The following is a 14,497-nucleotide window of genomic DNA, read 5'->3' as shown; positions in this document are numbered from 1 at the left end:
AAGTCGTCATGAAGATTGTAAAAATAGGTTGCTCTTCGTCTCTTTCGCCAATAGGGATGTAACCACTGTTGGGTGTTTGGTATTTCGTGACAGTTTTCGTATGTATCCATATTTGCTTTAATTTCGCGTTGTCTCGATCAAACTTAATTTGCACTGCTTGACATATAAGCGGATGCTTGAAAGTCTGTATTGTATCGTAGATCGTTTGAAAGACGTCTAAACACACCAATAACTGGCTCTACATAAGGAATGAACTCTAGAGTGTCTCAATAAGCCATAGGCTATTGATGCAATGGAGAAAAATAATAAAAATGTTTAAATACAGTACGTGGCATCGTACGATTAAGATGCCCCCCCCCCCTAGCAATTCTATGAACGGCACAGAATGAAGACCTTCGTCTGAAATGGAGTTACAAGTACATGTCAATACATGTTGTAACTGTTATTTATACATGCAATAATATAATTACTATGATAAAGATTATCAATATGGTAATACAATCACAAAAACCTTAACCATCACCACCACCACCGAAACCGGACAACCACCACCAATACAAACACACGTGTGCACATATTATGTTATTAATTTTGTTAACGATGAACTGACCATACACCTTACATTTTATTCATTCCTTCGAATGGAAATATTCACATATTAACGAATTAATATAATTATTGGAACTTTCCGAAAAATTTACGAAAACAAACGCAAACAATAACTACCGACATGCACTAGTGAAGTACTTGCAGCATTGAGTGTTTCATCAATACCAGGGTGCAGGATCACGTGGCTTTGTTGAGTTCCCAATTAAACGTTTATGATTGTAAACACGCCGGTAAGCGGTGCTCTTTTTAAATATTATTTAAAACAATAATTTCAACGAGTGCATAAAAGACAGATTTTTATGCTGATATGGCAGTGTGAAATACATCAAATTTACTTTATTTAATAAGCCTGTGTTCTTGTTTACAAACTCATTGTGTACTGCACGGTTATGCTTCAAGCAACGTAAACTTTTGTCACCGATTTCAGATGTATTCAAGGATGTACATGTATTCTTATACCTTGAGATATTGGCACAAACTGCAAGAACATTTGTTTTTTATGCACTAAAGATTTAAAAAAATATATATTTCGATAACTTGAGATATTTGAAAAAATAAAGTTCTTAACAACTGCAATAACATTTGCTCTTACCGGTGTGTTAGCATTCTTCCAGCCTAGATTAAGACTGCCACTGATTTGTTCGCAATATGTGGCTTAACGGATAAAAGACCAAGCATACGAAACAAGAGAGAATGGTGTGAATGAAATACATGTGTGTCATTGTGTTTTTTTATCTTGTTCTCCATCTGAAATTTTAATATATGACGATCATCGCATTTGCTAGCAAGGGTAATTCGGAAATTTAACACTTATTCTTCCCAACCGGATCCCCTTCCCATCCCTTACATGCCCGCTCATTTTGGCCGAAATATTAACATCTCTCATCTTGTTTAACACTCCAATGGTCAAACAATCATTGAAAATCGTTTTCTTATCATGCTTGAAGATAAATTTCTGCAACATTAACATTCCAGTATATGTGCTTGCACTATTTAAATACACTAATTCCAATTTCGAAAGGATCCAATTATAATACTGCAAACTTTTAAAGCATTTTTTTCAAGCCTTTCTTTCTCCTTTTGCAAGCATAGTATAATTTTAAAGATAGATATGTTGTTTACAATTAATTTCAATAAAAGGGCATTTCATACGAATACAGAAACCAGTACAAACATCGTCTTGGCAGCCATATTTCGACAAAGCATTTTTCGACAAAAGCCCCATACAACAGAAAACGCAAATTAAAAGTTCATTTTTACCTAAGAATGCAATTAACGTCATCAAAATACTCAAGACACGTGTAGGATATTAGAAATAGGCACATAATACAATCTAAGATTGTTAAATGGCTTTTATGCAGGAAGAGAACAAGAACTATTTAGAAATTACGCACTACGGAGGGATACTAGATGTTTTAGTTGAATGTAACCTAACTCCTAAGATGGCGGCGTTTGACATCGCATCAAGTGAACGCACATGAAACATGAGCTTTTGTAACGAATATAACACTTATCATGCAATGAAAAGGGTAAGAATGTGTTTCTTACATATATTAATGTGCAATTACTATACATTTACTATGGTCTTATATCTACAATGTCAATTTCTCAAACAAATAAATCGTAAACTGTACATTTTGTCAAGAAAGATGAATGAGTTGCCCCCCTTTTCATTTAATTGAATCTACATACATTTTCTTTAAATATCGTTTGGTGACCTTGTGAAGAGATTCACCTAATATCGATGATTTTGTTTACATCAATCAATGTTGTTCACTATTGCATACTCTTAGGCGTTACTCATTTTGAAAATTAGGTTATAGCGTTTTAATGCAAGTTTGAAATAAAGACAACCCATTCAAATTTAGAAAGAGTGTGTCTTTACTCAAGGTCAAGATGTGTGTGCACTGTTCATCATACTCTCTATGTTATACGAACGTTGATTGTTATTGTTTACATTTCGGTATTTCCGCGCATGCGCATTAACTGGAGGGCAAAAAACGCGCTTCCGCTTGTAAACTGTCAACACAACAATGGAATCAGGTAAGATTAAATCGGATAAAAAGCTGTCAATTACGCATCTAGATCATCTTTGTTCGGAGGATAAGAAAAGATATGACCTTAAGCTAACTGTTTACGGTGAGAAACTGAATGATCCGTTTGAAATTGATCAAAAACTGTGGAAGAATGACATTGGAATGTGGCCTGCTGTGCAGTACGGTGACATTTACAATTATTTGATTAACACTCCTGGGCTTTACACGGCAGAATCTTTGAAGGCTTATAAATCATTGGACGGTTACAACTTCTTCATTTCGGGCCATGTTCATGAGGTTTTATTCCACGAGGTGAATGACCATGTGTGCTTCTTGAAGTCCACAGTAATTCCGTCACAGAAAATCAGTGACAAAAAACAATGGCATAAGGTGTGGGTCTGCCTGGACAGGGATAAGGGCTATGTGATCTCTGCACACTGTACTTGTAAAGCTGGGTATATAATGAAATTATCATTCTATGTAGTTGTAAATACGCCAAGGTTCAGATAATGGGCTGTTATTGTAGTAAAATATCTATATTAAGTAATCCATTTCATTTTTATATGTTTGCAGATGATTAAATGTTGATAAATACATTTTATGTTAAAAATAATATTTCATTCATGCAAATATTTATGAACAAATATTAAGGGTTATTATTGTTGTATTTTCAGCACCGGAGAGGCTTGCAGTCATGTCGCAGCTCTGTTGTTTAAAGTGGAAGCTGCGGTGAAGCTAGACCTGACCAACCCATCCAAAACCAGTGCTGCCTGTGTCTGGAACCGTTACTACAGAGAGAAGGTAACTACAGGAACTAATGTAATAATTGATATGTATTTTGTATTTAATACTTGCAGAAAAGTTTTGTTGTTAAAATTCTAAAACTGTTATGTATCTCTTTTCTATAGGTAGCTGCAGAACCTTTGAGTGAGATGAATTTCAGCCAACCAAAGCACGGCAAAGTCCCCAAGAGAAAAGCCAGAACCGCGCCAGACACAGACTCTGATGACGACTTTGACGACGAAGCTGCCCTGCGTGCTCTAAAACGCCTTTGTCCAAATGCATGTGTCCTTACAAAAGACGACTCTGACACTGATACTGCATCAGATGACGAAGATATGCCCCCAGTAGGTAGCACAAGCTTGCACATCAAAAAGCATACTATTTACATTTTAATAAGATTTCTAAGCGATTGCCAGGCAGCCGGTACTTTTAAAAGATTCAGATATATATATCTGTCAGACTGCGCTTTCAAGTACTTGTCACATCACCATTAGGTCCCTTCTCATGTGACAAGACTCGTGAATATATTGCTGGTTTTATTTCTTGGTGTTCAATAGCATTTATACAAAGAACAGGGAGGGGTTGTCTAAATGTCTAAAAATTCCTCAAATTGTATCTCAGTTAAAACACTTTTAATAGTTGCTCATACAAATTCTTTACTGCGAGTGTGTTCTGGACTAAACAATTATTTTTTTCTTCTCCAGTTACTTATTAGAGAGCACAGCATCAGTGGACAGCTAACCGAGGACGCATTGGCCGCAGAATGCAGAGCTTTCTTGCGAGATTTTACTGTCACTCCGACACAAGCCAGCAACCTCGAAAAAATGACCAGGAACCAGTCGGAAAGTGGATTATGGAAGCGACAACGTCTTGGTCGCATAACGGCATCTAATGCTCATGATGTTAAAACCAGGAAAGAGGGAACTAAGTCTGATGCCTTGATGAAAAGGATCATGGACAGTGACAAAACAGACATCAGTGGATTACAAAGTGTTAGGTTTGGAATAGTTAACGAAAAAAAAGCAAAGAAACAGTACAATGACATAATGGCGAAAGAACATGACAATTTTGTGTTGCGGGACAGTGGACTAGTGATAGACACCACATTTCCCGTGTTTGCGGCATCACCCGATGGTGTAAGAACTTGCCTATGTCACGGGGAAGGACTTGTTGAAGTGAAATGCTCATACAAGCATCGCGATGTGTGTGTTAAGGACATTCCAGACATAGATCCTTCATTTTACCTCGGAAAGGAAAATTTAACTTTGAAGGAGGGTCACCGCCACTACACACAAATTCAGTTTCAAATGTTTGTGTGCCAGAAACAATTTTGTGACTTTGTTGTTTATACAAATAAGGGTGTATTTGTTCAGACAGTCTATTATGACAGCACTTTTGTGAAAGACCTTATAGACAGATGTACAACATATGCCATGTCAGAACTAGTTCCAGCAATTATCATGAAAAAAATGGAACGTGGTGACAATGAATGAGGATAGAAAATGTGTTTAATCTTGGCATGCTATTATCATTTAATGTTATACTATGCTCAAGGTTCATACATGCTAAATCTTATATCAACAAATCTCTATTTAGTAAATTTAAGCATTTGTTTTTAAATCTCAAAAAACAAATACAATCACAAATTCTACATGGCATATACTTTTACATGTGTGTTGTTTTTTCCCCAAATTTTAAATTTTTTGACAACTTAAAAGTATTTGAAGTGAATGAAATATATAGTTTGAAAGTTGAGCATAGTATACATCTAAGATGACTGTGTGTAATGTGTATAGAACCAAACCGACAGTTCTGTATTATGACGTATATGTAAATAAAGAAATTGTCAACAGTTCTGTATTTATTATGTTAAGTATCAACACATATCAACAATAAAGCAGCAGCTTTTATTTTCAGCTTATTCAATAACAATTTCATGTGACAAATTCATGTAGAAATAAAGGCGAACACCACTGACTGTAACATAGAAGATATCCCATGAATTAACATTTTAGTTTGTAACCAATTTCAAGGATTCAGTAACTTCCTATAAAAGCAATCATGACAATTATGTATATTTTTTCACATACTGAGCTTATAACATTGCATACTAGTCTATATAAGTTCTGTACTTATAATATACATTTCAGTTAGTGTCTTAACTGTAAATAAACAAAACAGAATAATGACCTCTTCATTTTATTTAACTAATTTGGGCTGCAGATTTGTCAGAGCACCACAGATCTGAAGAATGTCATCAGCATGCTTTATCAGCGATATGGGCAAAGTATGTTTAAGAATTTGGAAGTTCTTTATGCGCTCTATAGCCCGTTCAACGTGGATCCTCACACGGGATAAGCGTCTTGCCACCTCCACCTCCCTGTGTCCCAGCTGCTTCTTGCCCTTTGTGAACGGTGGAATTGCTAATGAAGCCCCACGCACAGCCAACTCCTCGGAAATTAAGAAGCCTCTATCTGCCAGTACTCGGTCCCCATTCTCCAGTTTTTCGTAAAATCCACATTTGGCAGTTATTTCCTTGTCAGATACGCGGCCACCCCAACACTTTGATAAGAAACTTATTGCTCCATACGAAGTAATTCCTACCAAAAACTTGAGCGTATTATGGTGTTTGTAATTTGAATAGGTCTTTGCTCGCGTATCAAGATTGGAAGGCCTTTGAATAAATATTTCACTACAGTCTATTATCACTCTACACTTCTTGTATTTCAATTGGAATGACTTCGGCATGTTTTTGAGAATAGTTCCCTTGCCAGGCCATCTTATCAAAAATTTCAACTTTGTGGAAATTATCGGCACACAGTTTGAAAAAAATTTGGAAACTTGCGTTGGGCATATGTTGAATCTTATAGCAAGATCAGCGTTTGTCAAGTTCAGTTTGAGTTTCATCAACACAAGCAGGAGTTGATCACCATTGTTCAAATTTCCTATTTTTTTAAAGCCAAGGCTGACTAACGTCAGAATCCACATGAAAACTGCACATGATGGCAAACCAGTCAGTGTCTTTATTTCATTATTTTTAAGATTTGTGTGCGTGAATTTTTTCTCCCCTAGTTCTTGTTTTAATGTTCTATTTTCTTCCAGCAGTCTCTGGTATTCTTGCTGCAGAGAGCTGTAATTGAATTCCAGATAATTGACTTGGGTCTCCAGTTCTTTCAGTCTGGCATCTTTTGGATCTGGACCTGGGTCAGTTCCTGAAAATGAGGACACAATTTTTAAGGAAAGAACAAAACTATGTTGACATGCGGACTCTTTAGCGGACATGGTCATATGCAAATACAAACAACGTTTAAGTGGACATGCAAAAAAACAGGCTGTGTGAGCTTTCATTATCCCCATCACTCACTGAATAAGAAGAAAAGTTAGCCCATAAATATATCAAACTGGGTCAGCTATTATATTTCTTGGATGCAGTTTGTGCTTCCAAAGGAGCCACTTTTCCAGTTTATATTGTATCTCACATAAACCCCTTTAAACATGAATTCAGTCAATCTTTAAAGTAATATTTATTGCTTTGCATTTAGTTACTTGTGCACAGATCTACTGGCTTCATTCGTAAAACTTTCATGGTTACCCTTAACTAAACATCATATATTTTTTGGAAAGCTTTTTACCTTTTTCAACGAACTTTGGACTGTTAGAACCAAGCTTGAGCAAAGCATTCGCAGCTGCAATGTCTTGGTTTTCATCTATCACTACCGGTGTTAGGGCAAGTCTGCGCTGTGCACGTCTCTGATGCCTTGAAGTGTCGATACGTGTTTTAGCCATGGGTGTGAAAGCGAACAATGACGGCACATAACCAGGATGTTCCGGGTCATCAGATGGCTCTCCTAAAATTGATAAAATAATATGCTTTATATAACCACTGTGTGTTTTGAGCCTATTCCCTTACAGTTTCATCATTCGAATGACACTACTGACTGAATACAGTAGCGAACAGTCTGGTTCATGATCAGATTGCATTTCAAGTTCTTTTTTGCCTGATGTGGCTTAAATCTCCTTTACAAATTCAGCTGTATATGTCTATTTCAGTTTCAACAATACATAATGAGAAATTCTGTTAAACAACAGTTTTAATGGAACAAAGAATCTTCATCATGGACTTCCTCAACACAACAGTTTTCAAATGTAAATTATTTTGGTTTAATTGTAATGGTGGTGGGTGGGGTATGGCCCATACTATAACATGCACTGATGCTGCAGAACAGAAAATCAATGTCTGTGCTTGCATACATTTTGGAAATTCAATTATTTATATAAATCTACAATTTATTTTATAACAGTGTTACACAGTACCTCCTACAAAGTGTTCGGAGCAAAGCCGATCATGATCTTTCGGTTCCCACAGCTGGGAGGGATCGTCAAGTTTCATTCGCTTCATTGCCTGAATCCATTTCTTTCTTCTGTTTGTTTCGGTCGGAAATCTATGAAATTTAATGTTGCCTCCCTTCTTTGCCCTATTTGTGCATCCTACCGCGGAACATGTGTTCACCATATTTGGTTATATTTATAAATACAACGGTCTGTTTACGCTAGATCTAGTGTCAACAATGGAGGTCAATATCGCTTTTTGCCCTCCCGTGGAAATATGGGTCATTTAGCAGGTGCGCGTGACGTCACTCGTCAACGTTCGTATAGAGATAACTTGAAACAAACAACAACAAAATGTCCATTTTAGACATTCTAAAAGTATAGAAATTATGATGAAAATGGTATATAATGAGAATCAGTTTTTATCACGTCATAGCCTGTTTCCCATGTAATATAACCACAGCGATTTTGTTTGTCCTATTGGGAAAAGTTCCCGTACCGGTCCAATTGGGAAGAATTGAGTCATGTAAACCTCAAAATTGGGAAAATTTGAGTCGTGAAAAACTTGAAATTGGGAAAAAATGGGTCGTGAAATCTTCGGATTGGGAAATTAGTGTATTTGATATTTTGCTAACAAATACCTTAAAATTGAGAATAACTGATGTCAAATTGTTAATATTATATTTACTAAGGTTCTAGCCATAAAGCTGCATAAGTTAATTAATTAAAGTTCATTAAAAAAATAGCCTTCATTTGGGAAATATGTATTTTTACCCAGATTGGGAAAGCGCCGTTTTCCGGTACTTTTCAAAGAAGGAAACAAATCGCTGAACCATTACAAATATTTTTATCTTACACATGTGTAACATACTTTTTAAACGTTTTCATTTGTTTAGTTTTCATGTGATTGACCAATCGCATTCTGTTATTTTGCTGAAATGACATTGCAATGTCAAATGACATCACGAAATGTAAACAACATTTGGGATGTATCATTATGTTTGCGTAATATTTATTTAATTTGCTCGCCAATAGCTCGCTTATTATCAAAATTCCTGAACTCTTTTAATAAATTATGTTATGATATGACAACTCATGCCAGATCCTATATATATAAAATAAAATTTGCTACAGTACACTCCACGCGTTTTCCCCAATTTCCCTCCATACTCCGCGGTGATTGACCTGGAGGGAGATTAAGAAAATCCCGCCAGACGCGGCGTTTGCATGATTTTGGACACGGCGGTTAACGATCGGCAAAACTGATAAACCGACGCAGCGGCCCTCGGCGTTGGCAACGCGGGGGAAACTCCGCGTTTTACGAGAAAACGATCAATTTAATTTTGTTTGACTTCCTGATTTTCAAATAAAATTACATTTGTTGCAAGTACATACATGTACATTTCGTATTATATTTACAATAAAACAAACAACCAAGATAGATCGATCCCGACGTGGTTGTAGAAGTAGTTGTTGTTGTATAGAAAACTCGTTGATTTACGACAAACAAAACGTCGTCTTTTAATTGATACTTACCAATTAATATAAACACAGTTTGCAACATTGTTTTTATTTTGATAATTTAATCCAAAGTTTTCATGTTAGCACGTGATTTTCTATACTGAACATGTAAAGAAATGACCAAAGACCCTAAAAATCTCGCAAATCTGTGTGAATTGACAGTTTGACGTAATCAAAGAAAAGCCGCTTCCTGTCTAAAGGCATAACTTACTCAAGTAAACACGTTCAACGAATGCATAAGGAATGGTTTTAATTGTCGGAACAAAGTCAATTCTCTGCTCGCTAATGCATTTATTTTCTCTTTGAAGTAAGATTATTCCATTGATTGCTAAAAGAAGGTGGTTACTATTGAGTTGATAGTTGCATTTAATATTCACAGTTGTATTCTTGTTGCGTCAACATTCAAAACAATGTTTACCAGTAATTATAGACCAAATCGGCAGAGTGACATTCACGCATGTTAATCCCTTTGTTCAAAACACCGCAGACAGCAGTCTACACAATAGGTTAGTAGACAAGCTTTGCGTGTTTTCAAAATGTCAAACACTTAAAATCCAGTTCCGCCCAGATGTCTTCTTTAATCAGTTTACAATACAATTACTGTTAAAATAATTACTCTACTAAAATACCGTAACGATGAAGATTCGGCGTGTATGATTTGAAATCATTTTGGAGGAAATATCAACTTATTCGCGATATAATTTTGTTAAAAAATACCAAAGAAACTTTTAACCGAAATCAACAAAATTCAATATTCTCTGCGCTATAAAGTTTGTATAAAAAAATTCAATACACGCAGGCTTTGCAGGAGTATACCTTGTACATTGCAGCATAATTTTCGCGCGCTTTTGTCGGGAAATATACATGATGATTGTAATTTGGAAGCATTTGTAAACGTCGTGTTAACATTAAAAATCGTAGTGTGTTTCGGATTACTAATTATTATATTCTCATTTGGAAATTTTACGGAACATTTACAGGGTTTTTTTGGCCCAATTTTATAGCCGAAATTCGGCTATGTTCCCAATCCCAAAAAGTATACTTTTTTCCCAAAATGTGGCAAAAAAATCCCAATTTCCAAAAAAAAAAAAAAAAAAAAAAATATTTTTTTTTTTTTTTTTTTTGAAAGAAGTCTTGTGTGTATTTTATCTCAATTTTAATTCAATTACATCTAACAAAGTATTATATGTTTTTTTTCTTTTAATTTGAATGATTATAAAGAGTTATATCAAATTTAGTATTTCCCTAATCAGTGGACTTTTCGTGTGGAAAAAAAGGCTAATGAATTTATTTTCCCAATTTCATGAAAATGCCGATTAAATTCCCAATTCCAAAGCCATGGGCTATCTTCCCAAAAAGTGGAAAAAAAACCCTGATTTATTCTTGTTTTATATGTGTTATGATTTAAATATTAATTTGTCAAATGTCTTATATTCATTCATATTGTAGACGTACCTGTGAATTAAAAATCATAATTTTTATACGTATTAATTTTCTATACAATTATCTTTTTTATACATGTACTACAGTATTTAAACAATTTATTATAACAATGTTTTTATTTTTTGGCATGCCTAGTAGCACACTGCTAAAGCGGTCACTGATAAGAATGGAAATTGTCTGCATTTACCGACTAGGCTTAAGTAATACATACCGCGGGAATTAGCGAACGCGGCGTAACGCCAAGCGTTTTATCGAGTTCACCTCGCTCTCTCAACGCCGCGTGAACACTCGCTAGCAGAAAAAACCCGCGGAGGGAGCGCGTTTTTTGGGGAAAACGCCTGGAGTGTACTGTGTCAATATTATATTATATTAAAATTGTTGGAATATTTATGATAACCACTACAATTAGAACATTATTTTATGATGGAAATTCCCTTAAGAAAACTTTTATCTTTTTTAAACCATAAACTATTTCAAAATATACAATAAGATAATTGATGAAAATAAATGAAAAATAAATCCGCAAGCAATACTTTTTACTCATGACATGAAGACAGCGCTGTCGGCCCGTACTTTGTTGTTGATGCATTACTTGTTACCCTAGCAGTTCACACGGTGTTAACCTGTCCCTTACCTTAACATCGGTATAGAACACTAATGCGCGTTGCTGTTTTACCCAGCTTTTCATCTTTAATGACCATTACCATGAATTACACCAGCAGACATAATTGAATGCATTCAAATATTTAAGTGGTTGATTTGAGAGAAATCCCTTGAACTTTGGTCACATCACTGAGTCTGTGCACAGCATAAAGCAAGTAACACTGTTCAGTTTAAGGAATTCCGGACTACTCTATGCATGTTCAAAAGACACGAAGACACAAATTGTTGCCCAGTTACAATTGCGCGTTAAAATTCATCTTGCAGAATTTCAGAGTGGGTCTCTACTCGGTCACTAAATTATCAGGGGAAGACTTAATTGACAATCGATAAACACAGTTTTGATTTCAAGTTAAGAAAACAAGACTACTGAAATAGTAGTATCTCGATAAGAAGGAAATCGTTTAATTACAGGTGTATCTAACCACACATGTTTGCTGACGTACTTGGTCAGCACCTCTTGAAATTGTTTCTGCTTATTTACCAGTTTGCTATATTTGCTATTTTGAAATCAATTTTATATCGAAAAACATTGTGCTAAAATGAGCAATTTACAATACGCAATTAGATTTTGAATGACCCGCAACATGCAATAATGGGTCTTATGTCATAGGCTCCCATCATAGCTCTAGCCCAGCCAGCCTACACATCTTGCAGTCAGGTCAGGAGATACATAATGAGACCATAACAACTCTGAGTGGTTTTATTGGAGGTAGCTCTGCCTCTGACCAGACTGCGCAAATGCACATGATTGGCTTGAGCTAGGGCGGCCAAAACGCCATAAGACCCATTTTGCATGAAGCGGCTATGAAATGGTCCCTTGAAGAAATTCCCACAAAGCAAAGCAAAGCAGAAAACTGCACTAGTGTAAACACAGCACTTGTATTGCCAATGGCAATGGATTCATCTCCATTTGTTGTGATAACCCTTACCCTTAGGTTGCCCAAGCAAATAGACCAGTTTAATGTTATTGTTTACATAAGGGTTTTTCTGCGCATGCGCACACACTAGTTGGCAAAAACACTGGTTACAGTAACTTAAAACATGTATAAAGGGCTCTTGTTTAGTCAATAAATTGGTAATAAGACCGAAATAAAGATTATAAACTCTTAAAATATAGTGCAAATATATCATATTTAGTACTAAATAGATGTATATACACAAATCAAATTTCCTTGTCATAAAAATACGAAGTAGTTATAAGCATAGAATAAACGTGATCGGAAGACTAAATACTGACAATTCCACAAAACAAATCAATAAATAAGCCGTATTCTTTCTGATAGTAAGACTTAAATAAATAATATTTCAATAATAATAAAAATGTATTTTCATTATAATTGTAAGTGGTGTTATTTTTCATCAGCGATCGATAGTGTAAGAGTTGCATTTAATATAAAACAAAGCCCTACAAAGCGTAAAACATTACAATTTTTTAATTTTGTGGTGATTTTCTTTTACATTAAAAGACAATATTAATACAATTTAGCATACAAACGGAAAAACCCTGCATATTATGCAAATTGAACTGTCATTGCATGTATATTGAAATCTCTTTACTAGTCATAGCGAGTGATAAAAATATAGTATTTTATGATTAATGCATATATTTAATTTATTTAACGCAATTATGTTTTACCTTATTATGATTGCTTTTGTTCATGATGGTGTTTCTTACACTGAAGTAATGTACAATCTTTAGTCTTTACATGTAATAGCTCAGTTTACTTTTGCCGGTACCCATTAAATACTTGACTTGCGTAGCAGTAAAATTGCACAATATTTTAAATGTATAGTTATTTAACAATGTATTATAATGATTAAAATGCCTAATATATATATATATATATATATATATATATATATATATATATATATATATATAGTTCCTGTTTATCCATTTTCCATAAATGTCTTCATTTTTTAATGTTAAAATATTTTATTGAAACAACTGTTCAGTATTTTAGCTTTAAAATTTGGCTTAAATGACTGCTCAATATGCCAAGAGATGACATGGAGGTATCGTAACTTGTGTTTAATGTTTCCTAACCAGATAATCGATTTGCAATTGAACACCGTGATTTAAAAGCTGCAACTAAGAGTGTCAAAATTAGTGTGAACAATTAAATAAAACAATTACATTAGTCAAGGGAATTTATTAAATGTGTTACCAGGTAAGTTTTTTCAGACATAAAAGTTCAAATCAGTTACACAAGGTGCGTACAGAAAAGATACCTATTGGTTGTTTGTTTTCATCCTTATTTGTTTTCGTTCATTAAATTTAATTTTGAAAGAATTTCAATTTCTTTTTTTTCACTTAACATGGTCGCAAAGAAGTGCCAAGTAGAGAGATTTTTCTGGTAACCACATATCGAGCTCTTAAATTATGTTCCATTCCCGAGTTCGTTGTGAGTAAAAACCAATAATAATAACAATATAACCGTTCAATAGATGCATTCCGTTGCATGATAATGTTTTATATACCGGTAGACATAATTAGTAAAATTATAATTGATATGTGCATGATTATCATTAAAAACGATGATTTTGTCAACCTTCTCTATATGTGCTAATATGAATTCCACCTCTTTTTTTGCCAACCAGTGGGCGGAGCCTAAACTTTGCAGGTCACTCGTCAACTGGTCTATTTCTTATGCTTTTAATGTTTACATGCACTAGAAGCCCTTGCATGGCATAACATTGTGCAATTTAAGAAATTTTATGGCAAATAAATAGCTCCTTGAAGGTTAATCATTTAATGTTGCATCGTGAGGATTAGTTCAGAGATCACATGTATGTTAACTGTTTTTGTATACATATATCAGTGTAAATTGTCCACTTCCATGCGTCGTTGTGATGAAAGAATCATGTCAAAGCGACACGCATTATTTCCATCCACATAAACGTATGAACATAAATTAATGGCATTCAACAGACCAACACTGGTTGCATTTTGTTTCAATAATAAACATAAACCACAACATATTTTACTGGAACCAATCTCTGTCAAATCCAAACTAGATCTAACGTAACACAACAATGATCAAAATCAATTGATACAAATTTTTAAAGAAGAAATAATTTTGCACTTTTTTGCATCAATTAAATGTTCAACA

General features: G+C 34.7%; 2 protein-coding genes across 2 annotated transcripts; one reads left to right on the top strand and one right to left on the bottom strand.

Annotated features, from left to right (window-relative positions):
* The first annotated feature begins 2,584 nt into the window (after window positions 1-2,584).
* On the top strand, window positions 2,585-5,246 carry LOC127860420 (uncharacterized). The gene is made up of 4 exons (XM_052398884.1): window positions 2,585-2,652; window positions 3,320-3,446; window positions 3,554-3,772; window positions 4,133-5,246. Exons 1-4 carry the CDS (start codon window positions 2,585-2,587, stop codon window positions 4,919-4,921), a joined length of 1,203 nt encoding a protein of 400 aa, XP_052254844.1. The 3' UTR covers window positions 4,922-5,246.
* A 255-nt stretch (window positions 5,247-5,501) lies between these two features.
* Window positions 5,502-7,261, bottom strand: LOC127864943 (uncharacterized). The gene is made up of 2 exons (XM_052404835.1): window positions 7,061-7,261; window positions 5,502-6,640 (listed from the first exon to the last, which is right to left on the bottom strand). The coding sequence occupies exons 1-2, from the start codon at window positions 7,212-7,214 to the stop codon at window positions 5,628-5,630; spliced, it is 1,167 nt and encodes a 388-aa protein (XP_052260795.1). The 5' UTR covers window positions 7,215-7,261; the 3' UTR covers window positions 5,502-5,627.
* Between the last annotated feature and the right edge of the window lie 7,236 nt (window positions 7,262-14,497).

This window comes from Dreissena polymorpha, chromosome 1, assembly GCF_020536995.1.
Source record: "Dreissena polymorpha isolate Duluth1 chromosome 1, UMN_Dpol_1.0, whole genome shotgun sequence".
Taxonomy (NCBI): domain Eukaryota; kingdom Metazoa; phylum Mollusca; class Bivalvia; order Myida; family Dreissenidae; genus Dreissena; species Dreissena polymorpha.
This window is presented reverse-complemented; position numbering and strand designations above follow the sequence as displayed.

What these genes read in the sequence shown, in the direction of transcription:
- LOC127860420 (XM_052398884.1), top strand. Translation starts at nt 2,585, where the DNA reads ATGCGCATTAACTGGAGGGCAAAAAACGCGCTTCCGCTTGTAAACTGT. An exon ending in CAACACAACAATGGAATCAG is followed by an intron (nt 2,653 to 3,319) that starts GTAAGATTAAAT and finishes TTGTATTTTCAG; the next exon opens with CACCGGAGAGGCTTGCAGTC. An exon ending in ATGACGAAGATATGCCCCCA is followed by an intron (nt 3,773 to 4,132) that starts GTAGGTAGCACA and finishes TTTCTTCTCCAG; the next exon opens with TTACTTATTAGAGAGCACAG.
- LOC127864943 (XM_052404835.1), bottom strand. Translation starts at nt 7,214, where the DNA reads ATGGCTAAAACACGTATCGACACTTCAAGGCATCAGAGACGTGCACAG. An exon ending in TCCAAAGTTCGTTGAAAAAG is followed by an intron (nt 6,641 to 7,060) that starts GTAAAAAGCTTT and finishes CCTCATTTTCAG; the next exon opens with GAACTGACCCAGGTCCAGAT.